The 21,585-nt window shown below is 36.9% G+C and overlaps 1 protein-coding gene across 4 annotated transcripts in view; it reads right to left on the reverse strand.

The window, feature by feature from the left end:
* The window catches only part of LOC149534992 (uncharacterized), a 217,734-nt gene that overhangs the window by 46,914 nt on the left and 149,235 nt on the right, over window positions 1–21,585 (reverse strand). For 2 of the 4 annotated variants that reach the window (XM_089805168.1, XM_089805169.1), the window contains exons 15-19: window positions 17,865–18,038; window positions 17,637–17,699; window positions 17,424–17,540; window positions 17,192–17,275; window positions 17,035–17,082 (exon numbers count right to left, since the gene is read on the reverse strand). In XM_089805168.1, the coding sequence (XP_089661294.1) occupies window positions 17,035–17,082; window positions 17,192–17,275; window positions 17,424–17,540; window positions 17,637–17,699; window positions 17,865–18,038 (486 nt within the window). Of the gene's footprint in view, window positions 1–17,034; window positions 17,083–17,191; window positions 17,276–17,423; window positions 17,541–17,636; window positions 17,700–17,843; window positions 18,039–21,585 lie in introns of all 4 variants that reach the window. The other 2 variants (XM_089805166.1, XM_089805167.1) reach the window with 1 other exon arrangement.

Raw genomic sequence — 21,585 nt, forward strand, 5'->3', positions numbered from 1 at the left:
CGCAAGCAAATTACTTTTCGATGCCCTAGCAGAGCAGAAAACAATGGTGATAAGCAGAGGAAGGCAGATCCAATAATAGCCACTGGAAATTATAATTCTTCTTCACACTTTTGGAGCATGAAATATGTTGTTGGGATTTCAAACCCTATTGAGACTCTGGAGGAAACAGATTGTAAAGCACATTCTGCATATGCGAAAGAACAAAACAAGTCTCATGCGGTTACCAAACGGCCAGCCATCAATGGTAACTGGTCTAAAAATCTCCCCAAAAAGGAAATTTTGCCATGTTACCCAACAAAGGGATGCAGTGAAAACAGAAAACATCTAACCCTTCGAGAGTTTGGACAGAAAATGGCTTCAAAATACAAACCAAGCCTCAAAATAGAAACAGTAAGGAAGCAAATAGAGTTTTTTAAGGCAATCAAATTACTCGACATAATCAAAAAGCTGTATTTCTGGAACAAAGAGCAAATATAAGCAAGGGCTTGAACATAAACAAACCCAACGGATTATAATCCAAAAATGGGCACATTCCACAGAGATTATTATAATCTTACTAAATATGCCTTGAATTCATGGACGGCGATCCCTAACAATAAATACAAAGGGGATAGGAAGCAATATCCAGAGCAAATTAAGAATAAGAATTGGACGAAAGAAACAGGAAAACCCTACTCCATAATGCAAAGAGCGCCGCAAAATAAGGAAGGTTCATCAAAGGTCACAACTGGAGCAAATCTAATTGCCGTGGGCATCAAAGAAAAGCAAAGTCAACCAACCAAGGGAATCAATATCACTGGTAAGCCTCCATGAACCAACAAAGGACCTACCATTATCATAAGTAATTCAATTTCTAACAAAATATGGGAGCGATGTGTGTCTCACGACATCTATGCAATATGGGAAGGGGATCCTGACCGTATTTCTTCTCTTGCAAACTGGTTTAAAGAAACTTTAAAAGCCCAAATAAGTATAACCATTATTAGTCACAATGTTCTTTATATGGAATGTGCTACTGAAGATGTAGATGATGAATTGTTAGAATCTAAGAATATATTTTTTAGAGGTTTTAATGTGAAATTTATGAAATGGAAACCTAATTTCAATGATAGCTTACACGACAACATGAACCCACTCAAATGGATATGTTTTAAAAGTTTCCCTTTGGAACTAATGCATCACAGTATCTTAAGAAAAATACGTAAGCAAATGGGTACGACGATTGGATTTGAACACCAATATATGGCAGATCCCACTGTTAATTTTTTTGTAGAAAATAGCCCTAAAGATCTTAAGCCCATACAAATTATGACTAACCATTCCATATATAATCTGCAACCAGAAATCTACAATGGCTTTGTATGAAATTTTTCTATCTTCACATCTGATTCTAATGATAAATTTACTGGTATTCCACATACTTCCAACCTTCATCTGCTCTTGTAAGACTTCATAAACCCTCAGCTCTCCATGGAACCCCCTTTCCTCCTCAACAAGATAATTAACAAATCTCCCCTCTCCCAGGCCATGTCTGCTAAATCACCCAACCCCGGACCACCTTCATCCCCCAATGGTAGACCCAACATCTCTTCTCACCATCAGTCAATTAGTAGTCACTCACAACAGTAATCTTTCAATTAATTGGAAATTGGTGAGATAGAAAGCAGCCATCCAACTCAGACCATAGCTCAACCTACTGAGATCAATTCAAAGGATGAGCTCCTTATAGACCTCTATCCAGCTGGTCCAAGCTTGCTCCCTTCTTCTCTTGCAAATACCCTCACACCATCTATCTTAGACTTGATTCCAGCATACACTCCCCCGCACCTCAACTTGATCCCAATTGGACAAATTGACTGCCCAATCAACCCTCCAAGACAAGAGTCACCTATCTCCCCTTAGAAAGTAAACTCCATAGCAGATGAAATTTTGGAAGATAGTGTGGATAACATCTTCGAGGATTTCATTGATATGGACTCTATCAATGATGAAAGACAATTTTTAATTGAAAAAAATACAAGAATTAGAAGCTGAAGAACAAGAACAGTTAAGGCTGGAAAATGAATTGATTGAACTAGAGGCTATGGATAACATTCCATGTAATATCCCTTGCAATTCTGATTTCTTAACCTGAGAATTTCGTCAAACACTTTCCACACAAGGAATATATCACTGATCTAAATTCTGTTTTTTGTCTAAATGCCAAACTTGAATTGATACGCTTGCAAAACTCCACACAACCAATAATAAAGATGCAAGTATTTTTGTATTTTTTTGAAATATATAAGGCATTGACTACAAATGAGAAAATATGCATCTATAGCAATAAGACATTAGGGCAATGCCTTCTATGATTTTCAATGATATCCTAATCCCTTAAAACAAATTCTGATGTAAAACTCTGTTATAAATCAGATTACAATACCTCCCAATTGATTTCTAAATTTTTAGACATACCCTAAGATATTCAAATCTATCCTCCATGCAATGCAAAATGAAATGGATAGGAACCTGGAAACCGCTCAAGAAATCTGGATTTTACTGTAGCAAATCATTGTAGCAGCGGTGGCACTGTAGCAAATTATTGTAGCAGACCACTGTAGCAACGGTACTGTAGCAGCAATACTGTAGCAATATTTGACTTATTCCTTCAATCTTACTCTCAAATCTAGCCCTAGGCCACAAATTTGGCACAATGAAAAGACTGATTTGTCTTCTCCAATAGCTGCAACCCTTCGGAGGATCTTTCACCACCTCAATTATGTGAATCAATAGGAGTGTTCATTCCCAATGACCAATGTAGCAACTACAGAAACCCTTGGCTTCACCAATTATCAGGTATAGTAGACGGCAACACATTCGATGTCCAACAATGAGGCTTCCCTCCCTATTTATTATTTTCCTCCAAAAGGTGGACCTCCTTAAAAAAAAATTAATATTTAATTCCCCCTTCTAGAAGACTCTTTTAATTTATTTATTTAGCTTTAATCATTTTTAATTAAATTAATTAAATATAAAGTCACCTTTTAATTTTAATTTATTTAATGAATTTATAAGAAATTAATTTAATCAATTTCTCTTTATTTCTCCACTTAGCCTTCGGAGAATGTAGTAAGGCTAAAAAGATGGAGACAATACATTCCAGCCTTAGGTATTGCAGTAAATGATGATTTTGTAGCCATAGTTGACTATGCAAAATCTCCCAAAAAAAGAGGGAGAAAATCTTTAGCTGAATTAAGAAAGAAAGATGGAAATTCGATTGACCAATCCAAAATTACTGTCTTATTTCATGTAGGAGGGGGGAAATTCCCCTCCAAGGGCCAATGAGTATCATGGAATGATAGGGGCTGTAACATCCCTAACAAACAGCACTTACTGAAATGCTGCATTAATAAATATAAACCTGAATTGATACTTATACAAGAAACAAAATTTAGTGAAGAAGAACTAGTATAGATTGCTCGTACGGAGAAGGTTGTACAAGCGCTAACAAGGGCAGATGAATCTCACAAATACAATGAAGATCTATTTTGGAAAACTCAGATTGAGGAGAGACAAAGGGTACTTGCAAGTGGAGTCACTAGTATTCAATAGCACACAATCGAAAAAACATTTATAAAGATGAAATCAGACAACTTGTAGTTGTTAATGGATAGGGATCTTCCTATCAAATTTGTGGAAGATAAGGAGAATGAGGTTCATGATCTTTGCTACCAGCTAAGTATGGCTCATTTCTTTCTATTGGTGTAAATAAGTATTTATTTATTACACTTCCTTAAGTTTACTTAAGTTAATGCATTATATTAATATTTATTTAATAGTCACCTAGGAGTATGTGCACTCTTGTGAGTTGTCATGATAACATCATAGGGGTCCACACCTCTTTTAAGCACATGTTGTCTACAACACAGGAATTTTCTACATATGACACTTTGTCATTCTTATCCATTCATCTAGAATGTTCGATAAGGTGCTTAGTTGTCTCATCTCCTGGTTGTTTCTAGAGACATTCTAGATGCTTCCTAAAAAGCCTTTTTATACAGGCACTCCTAGTGTACTCTCAAGTTGGCTAAGCTAGCATATTGAATGAATATCGTCATTTTGATCATACTCTATCTATTTTGGTCTACTGTATGCTTGTGTTGAGTTCTTTAGTTCTTGGGTGAATTCTAGCCTAAGTCAAATTCTTACATGGTATCAGAGCTAAGGGAGATTCTCTACACATAGCTGTTCGAGACCGTTAATGCTTCATCACCTTGACTAAAATCCAGAGGATCCGCAAAAATTGGGAGTGTCTAGAGCCAGATCTCACCTCACCGTTGCATTCGAATCGTTGATTCGATGAAGATCGACTATAAATTTGCCTATGCTGGGTGAAAGTTGATCATGAGGCAAAAAAAATTTGCAAATTGGAACCTGGAGGCCCCGATTTGCAATTCGGGTATGATTATTTTATTAATCTGATTGTTTGATTTTCAGATCTAAATTTCATCTCTGCAATTTCGGGTATTTTTCGAATTATTATTTTCAAATTTATTAATTGCCCTAGCAAAGAAAAAAAAAATTGCTGAACTGTGCAGTGACACCCCGGCTCGGCTTTGTATTTTTTGGCGGAATATTTTATTTAATTTCGCAGGGAACATTATTATTCAAATCGAGCACAGTATTGTGCATTAAATTATACTACTCAAGCTGTACTGAACAATTGGCCACGGTCACCGCAGAATCCTCCAAATTCCGGCAAATGGCACCCGATGATCAAACCAATATTACACCCGCGTGGCTCTTTACTCTAAGAGCCACAAGCTTCCATATATAAAGTCTACTGCAGAAAGAGCTCCCACCAATGTGGGACAAAAGCTGAAATCTGTGGCATCGTTAAACATAAATCCGGTAGCAGCGACAAGCATATTCCGTTCGTGCAAAGCATCTTCGACAACCGCCTAAGGAACAATTTCGGCGCCCGCGGAAAATACTCGAAGCCTGTTGTTTTGACCTCTATGTAGGACACGCGGCAAAGCCTGCAGCCGCCACGCAAAGCCTTTTAATGCACTCAGACTGCGTAGATTAAATCCACGATGGACCACAGACCCAGCCACGCGGCAATGTACCATCAGCCCACACGATGATCAACCCACACATGTGTTCAGACTCATCTGTCCAATCAACACACGTCATCTGCCAGCCTTGCCACGTCGTTTTTCCGTACAAGCAGTACATTTCCATACAATCCTGACGTCACCCTAACGTCATCACAGGTTAGAGGTGTGTTGACGTCATCCTTTCAATTGTCTAAATTTGACACCAGTATGGATGTCAAAACAAGGCAAAATACAACTGCTGCAATGGTCGTATGACCGTCAAATTTAACCCAGTAATTTGTTGATGCAACCCTCTCCAGATTGATTTTGGTTTTTGCAGTCCGACTTCGAGAAGCCATAACTTGGACATCTGGACTCCAATTCAGGTGCAATTTTTTTTGAAATTGGGTACAATTTCCTAAACCTTTCAGCGGTGCAGCTCTTTTCTAGTTTTGGTGCAAGAATTGTTCAGAATTTGCATTTTTTGGCGACTGTACCTGCATAATCTTGCACTTTGCAACTTCAAACGCTTCGTACAGGCATATCTGGAGTCGAAAACATGTTCCGTTTTTTTTTTAAGTGCGTTATTTTTCGTCTACTTTCCAAATCTGCTATCAAATTGTACGGTTGTGTGGACAAAAGTGTCACTTTCAGCAATAGGGCTTTTTTTTGCTTTGTAATGCTTCAGAATTGTAGCACTTTGTAAAGTTTCACAATTGTACTCTATTAAGAGGTTGTAACAAGCAAAATCAGAAGTCCACAAAAGCTAAAATTGGCAAGTGGCCCATTGTAATCGCACTACCAATAAAGTGCCCAACGCATCTATTTTGGGGGGGTTTCTTGATTTAGTGAAAAGGGGGATGTTCTTGGTGTTGTGTTCTCTCTTTTATACACTTTTCTTTCATTTTTTGCATTATGGGCACTTTTAAGTTTCCAAAATTAACTCCTCATAATTGTGCTACGTGGTCAATCAAAATGTGATATCACTTAATGCATAATGGAGTTTCACAATATGTAGATGGTACTCTTCCTAAACCAACAGGTGATAATGTATCAACAACTGATATTTCAGCTTGGGTAGCAATGGATAGAAAAGCCCTAGGTGATATATGTTTGGGGGTAGATGATAAGATCATGTATCAAATCAATAAGTGTTCTACATCCAAGGATGCTTGGGATACCCTTGAAAGCCTTTATGGGAAAGTGTCTGAAGAGGATGTTTTCAAAATTGAAGATAAGCTTGTTTCCTTAGATCCTAAGTCATATGACTCAATCCAAGATTTCATCATCAAGGTGAATGAGCTAAGGACGAAGCTGACTGATTGTGGGAGTTCAATCAAAGATGACAGACTGATCTATCTCATTCATAACAAGCTACCATCGGAGTTTCCACATTTCTATCTTCTTTTAACACCTCAAAGACTACCTTAGGGTCTACGTACAAGAAAGCCACTTTTGTTGAATATGCTAAACTGTTGGATGATGAAGAAAAGAAGCTGAAATCAATGGGGATTCTCAAATCACCTTAGTCTAAAGCATTGGTGACCAACAATGAGAGTTCTCAAAATTCAGCTGGACAATCTTCAAATAAAGGAAAGGGTAAGAAGAAGTGGAAGAACAAATCTGAGGATGCAAAAAAGATAACACCACAATCCAATCAACAAGGCAAGTCCTCGAATTCCAACAAGAAGGGGGACAACAATAAGGAGAAGAAGAAGTGCGCTTATTGCAAGAAATCGGGTCATGAAGAGCATGAGTGTTATCTCAAAAAGATTGATGAATTGACCAACATCATGAAGAAACATAATGTTCCATTGCCTAATGCTTACAAGGAGAAAGGATCTTCTTCAAATTCAAAGGGCAAAGGGCAAGCATTCATGGAAAATGCAAACTCTTCAAAGGAATGGATATTTGACTCTAGTGCCTCATATCATATGGGTTCTTCAAAGGACGATTTCTCTTCAATGAAGCAGTCCAAGGTACCGCACATCTTCATGGGGAATGATAGCAAAATGGAAGTTGAAGGAAAAGGAAACATGGAAATGGAAAATGGAGAGTTTCAAGAGGTTCTCTATGTTCCAAACCTAAGTTCAAATCTCCTATCAATCTACCAAATCACTCACCTAGGAGATGGACATAGCTTTGAGTTCCTTCCAGACTTAGTAAAGGTGCATATTCTTAAAGATGATTCCTTGGTTGCAGTGGGGAAAGTGAATGATAACAAGAGTTTATACTCTTTCTCCCATTTTGTGCCCAAGTCTCCTTCAAAGGCCTTGTTATCACAATCCAATTCAAACATGCAATTATGGCATGAGCGGTATGGTCATCTTGACTTCCACTATCTTCAACAACTTTGCTCATACAAAATAGTCAAAGGTCTACCTCAAATCAACTTTTCTACAGGTGGATGTTCAACAGATTCAGCGGATATGCATCTAGAAGGCAAGTTACAAAGAGGGAAGTCTTCAAGAGCAACAGGTGTTCTACAGATGGTTCACATGTTATTAGCAGGTCCTTTTGCATCTAGACAGGGTCGCTACATACTTACCTTCGTTGATGACTTTTCAAGGTTCACTTGGGTCTACTTTCTGCATAATAAGAATGAAGTGTTGGACACATTTTTAGCCTTCAAGACTCATGTAGAACGGAAATCCAAGAAAGCCATCAAAGTACTCCAAATGGACAATGGAAGCATGTATGTGAACAGAAGACTTATAGACTTTTGCAGACACGAGGGCATTGATCTTCAGACTCCGCCAGCATTTAGTCCGCATAAGACAGATGTTGCAGCATTGAGGATCCGAACTCTTAAGTCCATGGCAAATTGCATGATCCATGCCAAGCCTCTAGATCCATCATTAGAAGTCAAAGCAATCTCTAGTGCCACTCACATTCTTAATCGTTCTCCTCATCCTACCTTAGATGGCAAAACTCCTTTCGAGGCGTGGTGCGGCAGAAAACCTATTGTGACACACTTTAGAGTCTTCAGTTGTCTTGCATGGGCAAACCGATCTTCCAAGGGACGCAAGGCACAATCATCTCGGTCTTGTACCTTCATTGGTTATGAAGACGGTGTGAAGGCATATAGACTTCTAGATCTTGAGACTCATCAGATTTTTGTGGAGAAGGATTTATACTTTGAGGAAAGTTGACCAAGCTTGTCCTCTAATCCTCTCCGCACATCATACAGTGTGGAAACTGATAGTGACACCAGCGATAGTGCTTCAACAAATTCAAACACGTGGGGTTCTATCGACAGTTGCAACAAGAGGTCACTCCATCAGTTCAATCCGCATGCATAAATAGCCACAATGATAGGTCCAGAACAGCAGGGTACATCCAGTCTTCCAGATACAAGTTCAGTGACAGATTTGGGGGATAGAATTGATGATCTGCCTCTTCTTCTTGATGAAGGTCCTTCTTCAGTTGTCACGAGGGTTCCTTCTGACTCTCTTGTTCATTCTCTACATGATCAATCCTCACAGGTTGAAGCGACTGTGGATACTTATGATCAGCAGTTGCAGCAGGGTTCTTCATCCGTTGCAGAGACAGACAGTTCTTTGGGACAAGTTCTTCAGTCAATTGAGCAGGTTTCAGAGACATCACTTATTCTTCCATGCACAGCGGAAGCGTCTCATTTGTACCCTTGGCATTGTTTCTTCCTAAGGGGAGGAACACCATTCTACAATCTTGGATCAGCTTCTTCATCGAAGCAATCACTGTTTGGCATTCTTCTTTTGGGGGGGGAGCCTATCCTGTCTCTCTTCCTCTTCTCATCATTCTCTTATGTATATACTGGATGTATGTCGTAATGGGGGGTCTTGATTACTCCATCCATCCATGCATCCCTATTTATCTCTCTTTTTGGGGAAGGGTTTTTCCCATGTGGTTTTCCCTCTTTCCCTGCTTTATGAGAGATTGCATATCATTATGTACATGGGTACCTAATATGGCCTAGTAGCCGGGACCCATCTTGCATATCATCCTAGGTTTCGTAAGCTTAAGGGCATTCCCCTAAGTTGCACTTAAGGGGGGGTGTTGATGTAAATAAGTATTTACTTATTACACTTACTTAAGTTTACTTAGGTTAATGCATTATATTAATATTTATTTATTAGTCACCTGGGAGTATGTGCACTCTTGTGAGTTGTCATGATGACATCATAAGGGTCCACACCTCTTTTAAGCACATGTTGTCTACAACACAGGAATCTTCTACATATGACACTTTGTCATTCTTATCCATTCATCTAGAATGTTCAATAAGGTGCTTAGTTGTCTTATCTCCTAGTTGTTTCTAGAGACATTCGAGGTGCTTCCTAAGAAGCCTTTTTATACAGGCACTCCTAGTGTACTCTCAAGTTGGCTAAGCTAACATATTGAATGAATATCGTCATTCTGATCATACTCTGTCTATTTTGGTCTATCGTGTGCTTGTGTTGAGTTCTTTAGTTCTTGGGTGAATTCTGGCCTAAGCCAAATTCTTACACTTTCTATACAAATCAGAAAATCAAATGTCCCTTATAACTACAACAAAGGAACAAGAAGTGATGGAATCAAACAAAGTAGAAGGGATCGATGAACTCTTAAAGGATGAAATGGGAGAGAATGACTCCAACAATTTATTTACTAGAAACACCCAATTTGCAGCCCTGTGACATTGTTTGAAGAAGATTCATTTGATACACCACCACCTATGATTACTTGGGAAGGACATTTGACAAGTCAAGATTCAGTGATTTGTGAAGGCCCAAAGAAAGTAAAGAGAAGCCCAAAATTCTGATTTGGGGCAGCAGAAGCTAACCTTCCAATTTACATGAGTTTGCAGCCATTACACGTGGAAAAACTAATGGAGAGGGGTCAACAAGCAGTGGCACTCAATGTGCAAGTGTTGGCCATAATGTTTTCAGTGAGGATGTACTGGAAAACGTTGAAGGTTCGATACAAGTGTATGACAGTAGTTCGTTTTACAAAAACAGTCATAATAATTGACTTCATCATGAGGTAACGACTCTTTCATATGTGGTTGTCAACACTATCGAGTCTTTTCATGTTGCACTCAAATTGTGGATGATAGATATGAGCTATATATTGTGGATCTAGGTCCCGAAGAGTCGTTTTTTGTTAATCATACCATGGTAGATTTCAAAGGCAAGAGCAAAAAGGATGCAAATAGTACCAATTTTCAGGTCGTGGACTGCAGTGATATATTTGTTGTTTCATGTGACATTGCAGCCTGTAGTCATGAAGAAAAACAGTGATTTACATTCTACTGTTGGTGGCATGCAAAGGTGCACGTGTGGGACATGATAATTTTGATGATGCATCTTATCATAGGACTGGTCTTTTGCACTCCAGAACAGCTGATATAGTTCAATCCCAAAGGTTCAATGAGGGATGGTTAGAAAGACCAGGGCAAGTTTTGTTGATGGCTCAACAAGTCAAGCTTCAACTTCAACAAATATAAGGAATTTACCACTTCATGGATTATGATAAACAAAGTTTTTCTAGTTCTGAAATTCAATAAACGGAGATAATTTCATTAATGGAGATGTCAATTTTGTTAATGACACTTGTAATGAACTAGACACTCAAGTGTTGCTTTTGACGGACGATGAAGGCATCTACAATTCATTTTCAGATTTGTCACCAATTTCATTTGATATGGCAGCTGTTTATTTATTGGTCAGTGATTTAATCTTATAGAAACTTCAGTTATTAGTGGCTGTCCTAATTGTGTTTACATTGCACTTTCAAAACTGGCATGGTCTAATACTGCTAGTGAATTACATGGCAGTCTGTGGAGACACGACTACTTGTTAGATATTGCACGAAATAGATAACTTTGCTATACATGGGTACAGTGAAACCTTCAACATCATTTTCATTGCTAGCCTATGTTATAGTAGTAGCATTTGGTAGCTTAACGAGTTGATCTATGTGCATATTGGAGTTTCTTGTGGCATCCTTGCAGCATGTTTTGGGTGGACTATTTATTCAGAAGGATGATACATCTATTTCGAGTTCATCACCTCCTTCTCTACAGTGGTTCCCCCCATGCAGCGTACTAAACTGGCAATGGATCCCCTTTTGGGGTCTCTCAGGGTTGGGAGGCCTCGTAGATCCTCCACTTAGCAGCAGCTTTCTTCTTCTTCTCCCACTTACAAGGGTTCTCAAAGACATCTTGAGACCTCCAATCCTACGATCTATCCATCAATTCTGGACTTTTTGCTGCTTGATTGGAGTAGCTAGTTTGTTGGATGGTTTGGCTGGTTTCGGTGGCTCTATTGTGTCTTGCTTTGCTTTGGCTCATTGGTTTCTTTCTTGTTGTTTTGTCTTTTCCAAAAACCATTTGGTGCTCCCGTTGTATGTTAGATTGCTACTCTATTTCTGACAGTCCCCTTTCGACTGATTTTGGTGGCTCCATTGTCTCTTCCTTTGCTTTGGTTCTTTGGTTCCTTGCTTGTTTTATATTTTTCCAAAAACTGTTTGATGCTCCCGTTGTATTTTAGGTTGCTACTCTATTTTTTGCAGTCCCTTAGCCCTCTTGTTGGACATTAATAAATTCAACTTATTTTATCTACTCTCACAGACAGATGGATAGATTAGTTGGGATCCGGATGTTGACAGGATTGACACTCTATTTGTTATGGATCGTTATGAATTGCTTCACATTTCAAATAATAGTGTTGTTATTTTTGGACGGCACATCAGATTGATCAAGCAATGTTTTTGAGGTTTACATGGGATCCCAGTATTGGCATATAGACACTGATTGCTTAAGGGCAAGCAATCTCTAAAAATGGGGGGCACTGTAATGTCACCTTTATTCGGATGTCGGGAATTAATAATATAATTAAATCTAAGTTGTCGAAAAATAATATATTTAGCGACTTGACTTAATTATTTATAGAATTAAAAATGACTTTATTTGTGATTGAGAAAAAATTAACAAAGTCATTTTATTATTATTTCCCTGTATTCAAATCAAATTAAAAAGGGGAAATAGAAAGACAAAAAGAAAGGAAAATGACAAGTTCAATAGAGGGAAAATGAAGAGTCGCTATAATAGGCTTTAAAAGGAAAGCCTCATTATGGAGATACTTGGTTTATTATTTTCACTTGGAGATTTCAGAGCTTATGGCTTTCAGTTATGAAACCTGAGGATGAAAATCTTCAGGATTTCTTGCTAAATTATACAGAAACCAATTCATTTCTTTGGTGGATTCGTGCTGGAGTTCAGAGCTGGGCAAATTTTTGAAGTTTTCATCCAAAGACAAACCTGCATTGACAGGTATTTCAATCTGTTTGAAAAACAGGGTTGTATTGTTTAATCGTTATATTTAATTTCAGATCTCTATTTTAGTCTGATATTATAAGATTTTCAAATCAATTTGTGGGATAAAAAGAAATCAGTGTCCATGCAAATTGCTTAAATTCCTATGGCACATTTGGAAAAATCCAGACCAAATATCCATAGGGAATATTATAATGGTCTTAAAGTTCAAGTTTTGTGGATGTATGTTCATGTTTATGGCAGAGAATTTACCAAAGTGGATTGTACGATTTCATAAAAAAGGGTTCTGGTAATTTTTCTCAATGAAATTTGTCGGTTTTCATTTCCAAACACTCGTAGTTACTTTTTTCAAACTGGCAAATTTGAAAAAATACATCTCTAAGTTTTTCTCCTGGAGGAAAATCGGTGATAATTCAGAAAAGTCGTGAGAATTGGATGTCAATTATTTGTGAGGGTCTCTCAAAAGCTTTTGGACATATTTTGTATAAAATCATCAGCTTTTTGGTCTACAATTTCCAAGTGCTATTTTTCAGCCAAAATCACCAAACTGCATCTCCTTGAAGTTTTTGATCTTTTTCTTGAGAAAAATAATGGCCATGGGATTTCTCACATTTCTTTTGACAATTTAAAAAATAAATCAAAAACTATTTTCAGTGTTCTATGGTTACACAACAGCAAAGGCAAACAGCGACAATCTCTACAAATTCTCTAGCAATTTCCATGCAAATCATAGCATTCAAACTTACTTTCTAGGCAAGACAAACTTGTTTGCTACATGCTGTAATTTTAAGGACAATCTTTCAGCAATTTTTTAACAAAAATAGTGGGTATTCTGCATTTCCCAAGAGCACCTACAGTTCTGGGCAGGTTTACTTTAAAAGTTTTGACATTTTTTTTACACATGACCATGTAGGATTCTGGTTTTTCACACCTAGGGTTTTGTTGCAACAAGTTTTTTGTTTTCATTTTGTATTGTGGGAGTGATGGCTTCATTGACCAAAATTATGATGGTAGGCAGTCAGAGGCTCCCTGGCAATTACAACACATTGAAACAAAGGATCCTCATGATCTTCAATTAAAGGTGCCTTGACTAGATTGCCCTTGGTACAAACACTCAATCAACAGTTCCAGGTAAAGACCAGAACAAATTTCATGAGTGTAATTTGAAGCCATTATGTTCATTAAATTACATCACAGATGAAATGCTTCTGAGGAATCCATTAAGCAGATCTTCAAAGATTCAAAAACACCTACAAGATCTTCACAAAACATCAGATGAATACAAACCCTTCTTCCTGAAGAATATGGTATTCTTGATCATCATGGATGAATCATGGATGAGATGTCTTTGCAAGATCTTTTGATGAAGATGAAAGACATTTACGAAGGTTAAAGGCTAAAAAGAATACCATGCTCCTTTGAGTGTTTCATATAAATCATCAATATCATGTCTAAAGATGTTGACTTGAATTTTGATGTTTTGTACAACAAAATCTTTCAAAAGAACAAGTAAAATAAGCAATTCAGTAGCAGTATTGATTCGTCAAGTGTAGAACAGACCTTTGCAGCCAAGGACAAGGGAAAAGGCAAGTAGTCTTAGAGGAAAGGTCAAGGATAAAATGATGATACTTCAAGAAAATTCAAAAGACTACCACATGTCACTATTGTGGCAAATGTGGTCACAAGAAGAACTATAAATAGTCGGCCAACTAAAAATCCAACCTGGGAAGGCCTCCATCAAAGATTCATGTCGTAGAGCATTCTGAGCATAAGTCAGCCTTCTACTCTTTCATGGCCAAACAACTAGAAGATCACTCCGAGTCTTCTACATGGTATATTGATTTTAAACTATCTAGACATTTATAAACATGAAGCATCTGTTCATGAAGTACATGGCTTGCTTAGATTAAGCGATCTTCAATGCTAGTGAGGGGTATACACCATACAGTTATTGGCGTAGTTTTCTTCACATATACTATGTTTCAGGCATAGAGCTCAATTTTCTCTCAATGAGTCAGATAATCCGCCCAATGTCCCATTTCGAATGTCATTTTAAACAAAGTGTCATATAGCTAATTGGGACTTCATGAAAATCGTTGCACCTTACATAAAAGATCACGGTCTAAAAAGGTTTTTTGGCATTGCCGAGGTTTAGGAACATGTATTACATAGAGTTCATATGCTAAGAATTCTTTAGCATTAACATTATTAGCATCCATACAATTCCTATCTCGTACTTGGTTCAAAAGAATATGGTTGAATATTTTACCTGAGATACAACATCAAATACAACGTGTTTACAGAGCTTCCCAAACATTGAAGCAATATAGAATTCCATTTCAGGAAAGCATAAAAAGTTAAACTTCTCTATCTGATGTATATTGACCAATGAATAAAGCATCAGCAACTGGTACCAAGTATTTTCTCTTGTTTGTAGATGATTTCAATACAAAAATGTGGGTCCTTTTTCTTATAAAAAATAAAACTATTTATAGAATTTCAGGAATTCATGTCATTTGTAAAGAAGAGTCAAGATGTGCAATCATAACTCTTAAATTTGATAATGGCGACAAATTCTATTTAAATGAATTCACAGACTATTGTGCTAAACACGAAATCAAATACTCATCCACAACCCCTTATATAACTGAGTAGAATGGCATAGATGACAGGAGGAATCATATTATTACAGAGATGGCCCAATGTATGTTGCAGATTCAAAGTGTTCCAAGAATGGGCAAACAAGATTACAATGCAATGTATCTTCTCAATAGGTCCCTAAAACAAGCAGTAAAGGAGAAAGACCCAAAAGAAAGTATGGTCTATCAGGAAACCGAGTCTGATGCATCTTAAGGTTTCTGGTTCAATTGTGTATGTCTAGACTCTAGAATGCAAATGCAAAAGAATCAAACTAGACTCCAAGAGTAAGAAGTTAATGCTTATTGGGTACAATGACAATCTTAAAGCCTATAGGCTAATTGACGTGAATACGAATCATTTGACACTCAACAAGGATGAGGTGAAATCTTCTCAACTCTCTTCTAACATCAAGAGTATTAAAGATCAGTGTCTGAACGCTACAGATTTTAGTCTCAAGCTTTTATCAGATGCACCATAAGGGAGAGGCTCCAATGATTCTTAAAAGCGGAATCTGCTAGCAGAGTATGAATATTATACTAAAAGATTTTCTTCAGGAGAACCTGGATCAACATCCAAATAATGTAGTACCAGGCAGCCCAAGCAGTGATGACCCCATTGATTTGAATGGAGGGATTTGTACAACAAGACCCAGGAGGAAGAAAAAGGTTGTTTCCTAACAATCAAGATGATGAAATGATAGGCTTGGCTGTACCATGAACAATAGAAATCTCCCTATAAATACAAGTACCTATACCAAAAGATTTTCTAACAAGAACCTTGATTAGCATTCCAATTATAGACTACAAGACAGCACATGTCATGATGAACTCGTTGATCTGGATGGAGGTGCCTCTACAAATAATCCAGTTGTCTAACATGATGAAATAATGGATTTAGGTGTCCAGTTTTCATTATCTACACCTGAAGTGGGAAATTCTGATGATTTTGGACAAGAAATCTTTAAAGTAGGTACCAAAAATTATATCAAAGATTTGCTTTAAAAGAATCAATTGTACCTAATGATAACTACACAAAGAGACCTGAGTGGTGTCAAAAACTTGTTCGTGATGCTTTTGGATGATGAAACGATAGATTTAAGTGTCCGATTTTAGTAACCTACACCTCAAGGGAGGACTTTGATGATGTTGATGAATCAGCATCATATGCAGCAGCCTGTGTCATGGTGTCCTTGTTCATTTAGATGGAGCAGTTTAGACACCTAAGTGGTGGGAAAAACGTTTTGGTGGTGTTCAAGATGATGAAATGAAGGGAAGACCATACAAAGGCAAGAGCAACTAGATCACAATAAACTGTTCTCTTATGGCTAGCATTCAGGATCTTATGGGACTCATGATTTTGCAGAAACGGAAGATAATTGTAAATGGGAAAAAGCCATGGAAACCAGTAATCAAAGTATTATGAAGAATATGATAGAGATTCTTTAGGATCTTACACCAGGGATAAACCCATTAGTTGCAAATGGGTAATACAAAGTAACATATGAAACCAATGGTACACTTGACAAATAAAAAGCATAATTGGTGGCTAAAGGAGTTTCATAGCAAGAAGTTATTGATTATGGGAGGAAAACTTATCTCCTACGGTTACAATAAGCACCATACAACTAGTTTATATATATGATGCTAAAATGCACTCCCAGAATCATATTATAACTACCCAGTCCCTTTCATTGCAGTTCTAATTCTTTGTTTAATTTATGACTTCACTTCCAACTTCCAATAGCAACATTCATTAAATAAGAAATTAAAAATCCAAATTACAGTGTTTACATACAACATTCCTAGTCACTTGGTACACGAGGTGATGTGAATTTTCCATAAAAAGAAATTAGCATTTATGTCAATACAAAAAGTAGTCACAATCTACAAGCAACTGTGGCAGTTTATCTATTATTTTAACCTTGATCTTGAGCAGAGGTTATGAAGGAAAAAAGCTAAAACGCAAACAAAATTTCAGAAGGTACAAATGCAATGATCAAATGGCTTGGCAAATAACCTCATCTTTTGCCAATGATGACAATATTGGAATCAGAACTCCTGCATCCTGAAATAAAAAAGCATTTTTTTTAAAAAAATCAATAGACAGAATGGTTATCAACAATAGAGCAGTGAATTTCCCATACTTGAAACATGATGTATCCAATGTAGACTACCTTCAACTTGGTCTCATGTAATGTTTTCACTGTTGCAATCAAATCAGGTGAAGGAGTGGTCCCATCTGTTAATATCTGCAATACCTGCCACAGCTCAAATATTTTTGGGTTAATCTATAATGCTGGATGTTCCTTGCCTTAGTCAAAGATTGGAAAGATATGGCAGTAAGGCAAACAATCATGCACTTTATAAAATTGAACTTAGGACACAAAGCAACCGAGTGAAACCAACCTGCATAAGAAGGCTCTCACTCCCCGCAGGAGGATTAGCTATGATTCGAAGTAATTCTGATGACTGTCCTGGTAAAACTATGGTGCGTATTAGAAGAGGAATGTGACGTTGAACTGCCTGCATCATTTAATGCTTCAGCAACTCAGAAAACAACTACCAGTAACCCTAAGTAAAACACATTGTGGTTAAATAAGGGAAAAAAGGAAAGGGGACCTGCTTTACAGCCTTCGGCGCATTTTTATACATACTGAAAACTTTCTGAAGAAGAGCAGGCTTCTGAAGATACAAAATGAGTACCAACTTCAATAATATTTCTAAAATTACATAGAAACCCAATTCAATACTAATAACCCATAAAGAAAACATGTTATAAAACATCCACAAAAATGCATCATCTAACCTAAACAAGTATTACTTTACCGAAAGAACAAAATTCAAAACCTTTGTGCAGAGAGCAAAGTATAGTGACATGCAGCGCTGTGCTTCTGTAATGGACATGTTAGAAACATTGTGTTCAAAACCTGGTTGCTCTTTCCCATTAGAATTTTCTCCAATATTCCTACTGGAATCGCTTATTTTTGGCCATCCATTAGATAGATCCTCTTGATTGACACTCTGCACAGTAGACAAATATCCTATAAATAGTACTCAACCTAAAAAAATCTTTTTTTTTTGCCCAAAATAGGAACAAATCAATACATCTGCCTATATACAAGCCAAGATTTTAGAGCGCCGTAGAGAATTATGTCAGGACAATACGCCAGCCTAAATTTCAAACACCCACTGCACAAAAATTACAAAAATAATATCATGCAGTGCATGGAATGCCATGGTGGAATACAGAAATATCGTTCAAGAAACCTTAACAAAATTTATGACACTTATATTACATTGTGCCTATCAAACTGATTACAAAATCATCTTGGGTTTAAACAAACAAAAAGTGCTACACTTGATTATTATTGATATTAAATGCAATTGAAGCAAATATGCCCATACACCATATGAAGGATATTAAAATGTGGGCACTATTAGTATAAATATACATATTTGTTTTCTATTGCATACAATGAAAGGTAATGTTCCCTAAGGCCAAAGACAGCCTGACGGACAGCTGAGACAGTGATTTTAGCTGTCTGCATTGCTGACAGTCTGCTATGTATTTTGTTAATTAATTCCTTTATTTCTTGATCTTCTCCTTTTCTAGTGAAACCCGGGACTTGCACCCCCTCTCCCAAAACCTCTAAGTACCTGTCCCTAGATGTCCCTGCACCAGGAACTTGGAGTACCTAAGTACCCCCACCACAATTCTGCAGGCAGACCTCTGCCAGGATGAGTACTTGAATTCCTATTTGAATTTTGATTTTTGAATGTTACTATTGGTCCTCGGGAATATACTATGCTACCATGTTGAACATTCAATGATTCTACTTCATATTGCAATTTTGCTATGTTCAAGTATTTCACTTTGGTATGTTATATTGAATTATTTCATAACTAGCAATTTAAGTTCTATATGTATAGTATGCACCACCCCACTGTCCCCTGCAAACTATATCAGAAGCTTTCTTGAAGTCCACAAAACAACAAAAAGCTGTTTATTTTGCACTCAAGTTTTTCAACACTCAAGTTTTTCAACTAAGTTGCCTAAACCATAAGTTTACCTACCAATTCCGAGTACGGAATGTAATAGAATCAGGTACAGCCCAAATACCCTACAAAATTGCACATGATTCAACTTTTTCCAACATAAAACATCTTCATATTTTTTTGACGAATCTTGAAATTTGAGCCATCAACACGGTGCTTCGAACAAATCTAACATGATTAAGCACTGACATGATTTTTTTAAAAACTACTTATTCCATGGTTAAATAAAAAAGCCTACCTTGACTTTTAATTATTTTCTCTTGTTTGACAGGTTGCAATATAGAAAACACGGATACCGACAGGTTACAAAGAAAAAAAACATAGACAATGAGGGACACAAGACAATGCCCTCCCAAAAGAAATTGATGTTTGCAAAGATAGGAAGGGTGTTTTTCCCAAACTGAAATTAAAATTGCAACCTCTGGTTTATTATTTTAGCTTGAACTTTGTTTTGCAATAGAAATGTTATTCAAAAAATTTAATCCAATCCTAGCTTAATATTCTTATTGATTTCTTACTTAAATAATTGTACACTTGCTTTCAGCTATTAAAAATTATTACTACAAAGAACATACAACATAGAGGTGAATAAATTTAATAAAAAGATTATTATAATACAATATATATATATATATATATATATATATATATATATATATATATATACAATTTAATTATATTTAATTGGGTTTATGATTATTGATTTCTTTTTTTGTTGCTAGATAATTCGCGAAGATGGCAATACATATTGAAATTTACAATGATGTGTGTCTGCCACACTAGACTATGCGAGACATTGTTTGGGCAATTGAACTGCACCTATACTATTAGATGTCATTCTCAACTAGAACACCTTCTATATACAAAAGGACCCATAACCATTACATATATATTATCCATAATTTATTACAACAACTACCTTGAGGGCCACCAACACAATATAGAAACTTCCAGGCATTTGAGACTAGACTACAACAAACCACTAACCAAACCAAACCACTACTTGACAACCAAGAGAAGCAACATCATGAAACATTCACAGTCAAACAAAGGACAGCCCAAAACAAGCCACCCCCATATTCAAGCTCCTCCATAATATCATCGAAGCAAAAACCAGGGGTCATTCAACACAAAATTCCAGAGATTTCTAAATTCTTAGTTTAACTTAATCGCCTTCATAGAAGGCCTTGGAGCTTACCACAATTGAGAAATTTTCAACCAAGGGGACCCATCCTACTCGATACCCGCAACCCTTCTTAGGACTCCTTTCCTTCCCTAACCCATCTTTGACAGTACCACGAACTTGGGCATCCAGCCCATGAATAAAGCGTTGGCTAACAACTTCAGCCTCTGGTTCAAAAAGCTTTGACACATCATCATGCCAAGGGAAGCTCACCCCATGTTCAACAAGCACCAACAAATTTCTGTCTTTGACCAAGACCTCTTTCTTGAAGATGAAACAAAGCAGCAACATCGCCTATAATTTTTCAACCCCAATATCCATTAATGAGGCAAGGAAAGGTGAAGATATTGTCAGTATTCACCCTATGTCTATAATCAAGATATGCATGCAACCTATAATCAGAGATATAACCTAAAAGAGACATTTGTCCTTTGTTGCTCTTTAGCCTAATAGGTGAAACCATATTTTCTTCAAGCTTGTATCAAAGGACTGGCAAAGGTACAATTTATAGCCATTCAAAGCTATACAATAGAACCCAACTTGAAAAGGAGAATCAATGAAACATCATTTGATAGCCATGCAATCTTGAAACAATGTTGACTTGACACACTATATACTTCAATTTGTTTTGGTCTCAAAATATCAACTATCCTTAATAATGGGAAAATCAAGGCTTTCTCTGTCAAATTCATTGCCAAATATCGAGTTATGATTTTACATTTCATTATATCAACCCCGAGTGATGACATCCTGGTTGTTGACTTGATTTTCTAAGCTAATTGTCACAGCTCTTGGATCAATTTCCAGATTTGAGAAGGAATTTGCATCATTATACTAAACAACAATCTCCCAAATCAGGGGAGGTGTCAAAGTCATAATTGCTTCCGAGATTTTGCCCCCATCCAACCAAGCTCTATCCCATCAGTTGCCAAGTTGGACAATTTGTTAGCATCCATGTTTGCTTCTCTATAGACATGGTTAATGTTGAGTTTGTCAAAGAAGATCGAAATCTACACAACCCTATCCACCAATGCTCTGAGCTTCCAATTAGAAGTCATTTGCATTTACTACAAATGTCGAAAATGGTACAGCTAGCCTCATCCAAGAGCTATGGTCAAAATGATAAGCTCTTCATGTTTTGATTCTTATTTGATGTAATAAGATCCTAATAGACCATCTCTTGTTAGAAGGCAATTAGATTAGTTCATTTTGTCATAAGTAGGCAATAATGTAAAAAATTGTCAAGTGTTGCTTAAAAGTTGCAATGTGGATAAAAGTTGTCAAACTTGACCATATTGTGTCATAATAATGTAATAAGGTCCTCTTAAC

This window comes from Cupressus sempervirens, chromosome 10, assembly GCF_028749045.1.
Source record: "Cupressus sempervirens isolate cs-2001-9-10 chromosome 10, ASM2874904v1, whole genome shotgun sequence".
Lineage (NCBI taxonomy): Eukaryota > Viridiplantae > Streptophyta > Pinopsida > Cupressales > Cupressaceae > Cupressus > Cupressus sempervirens.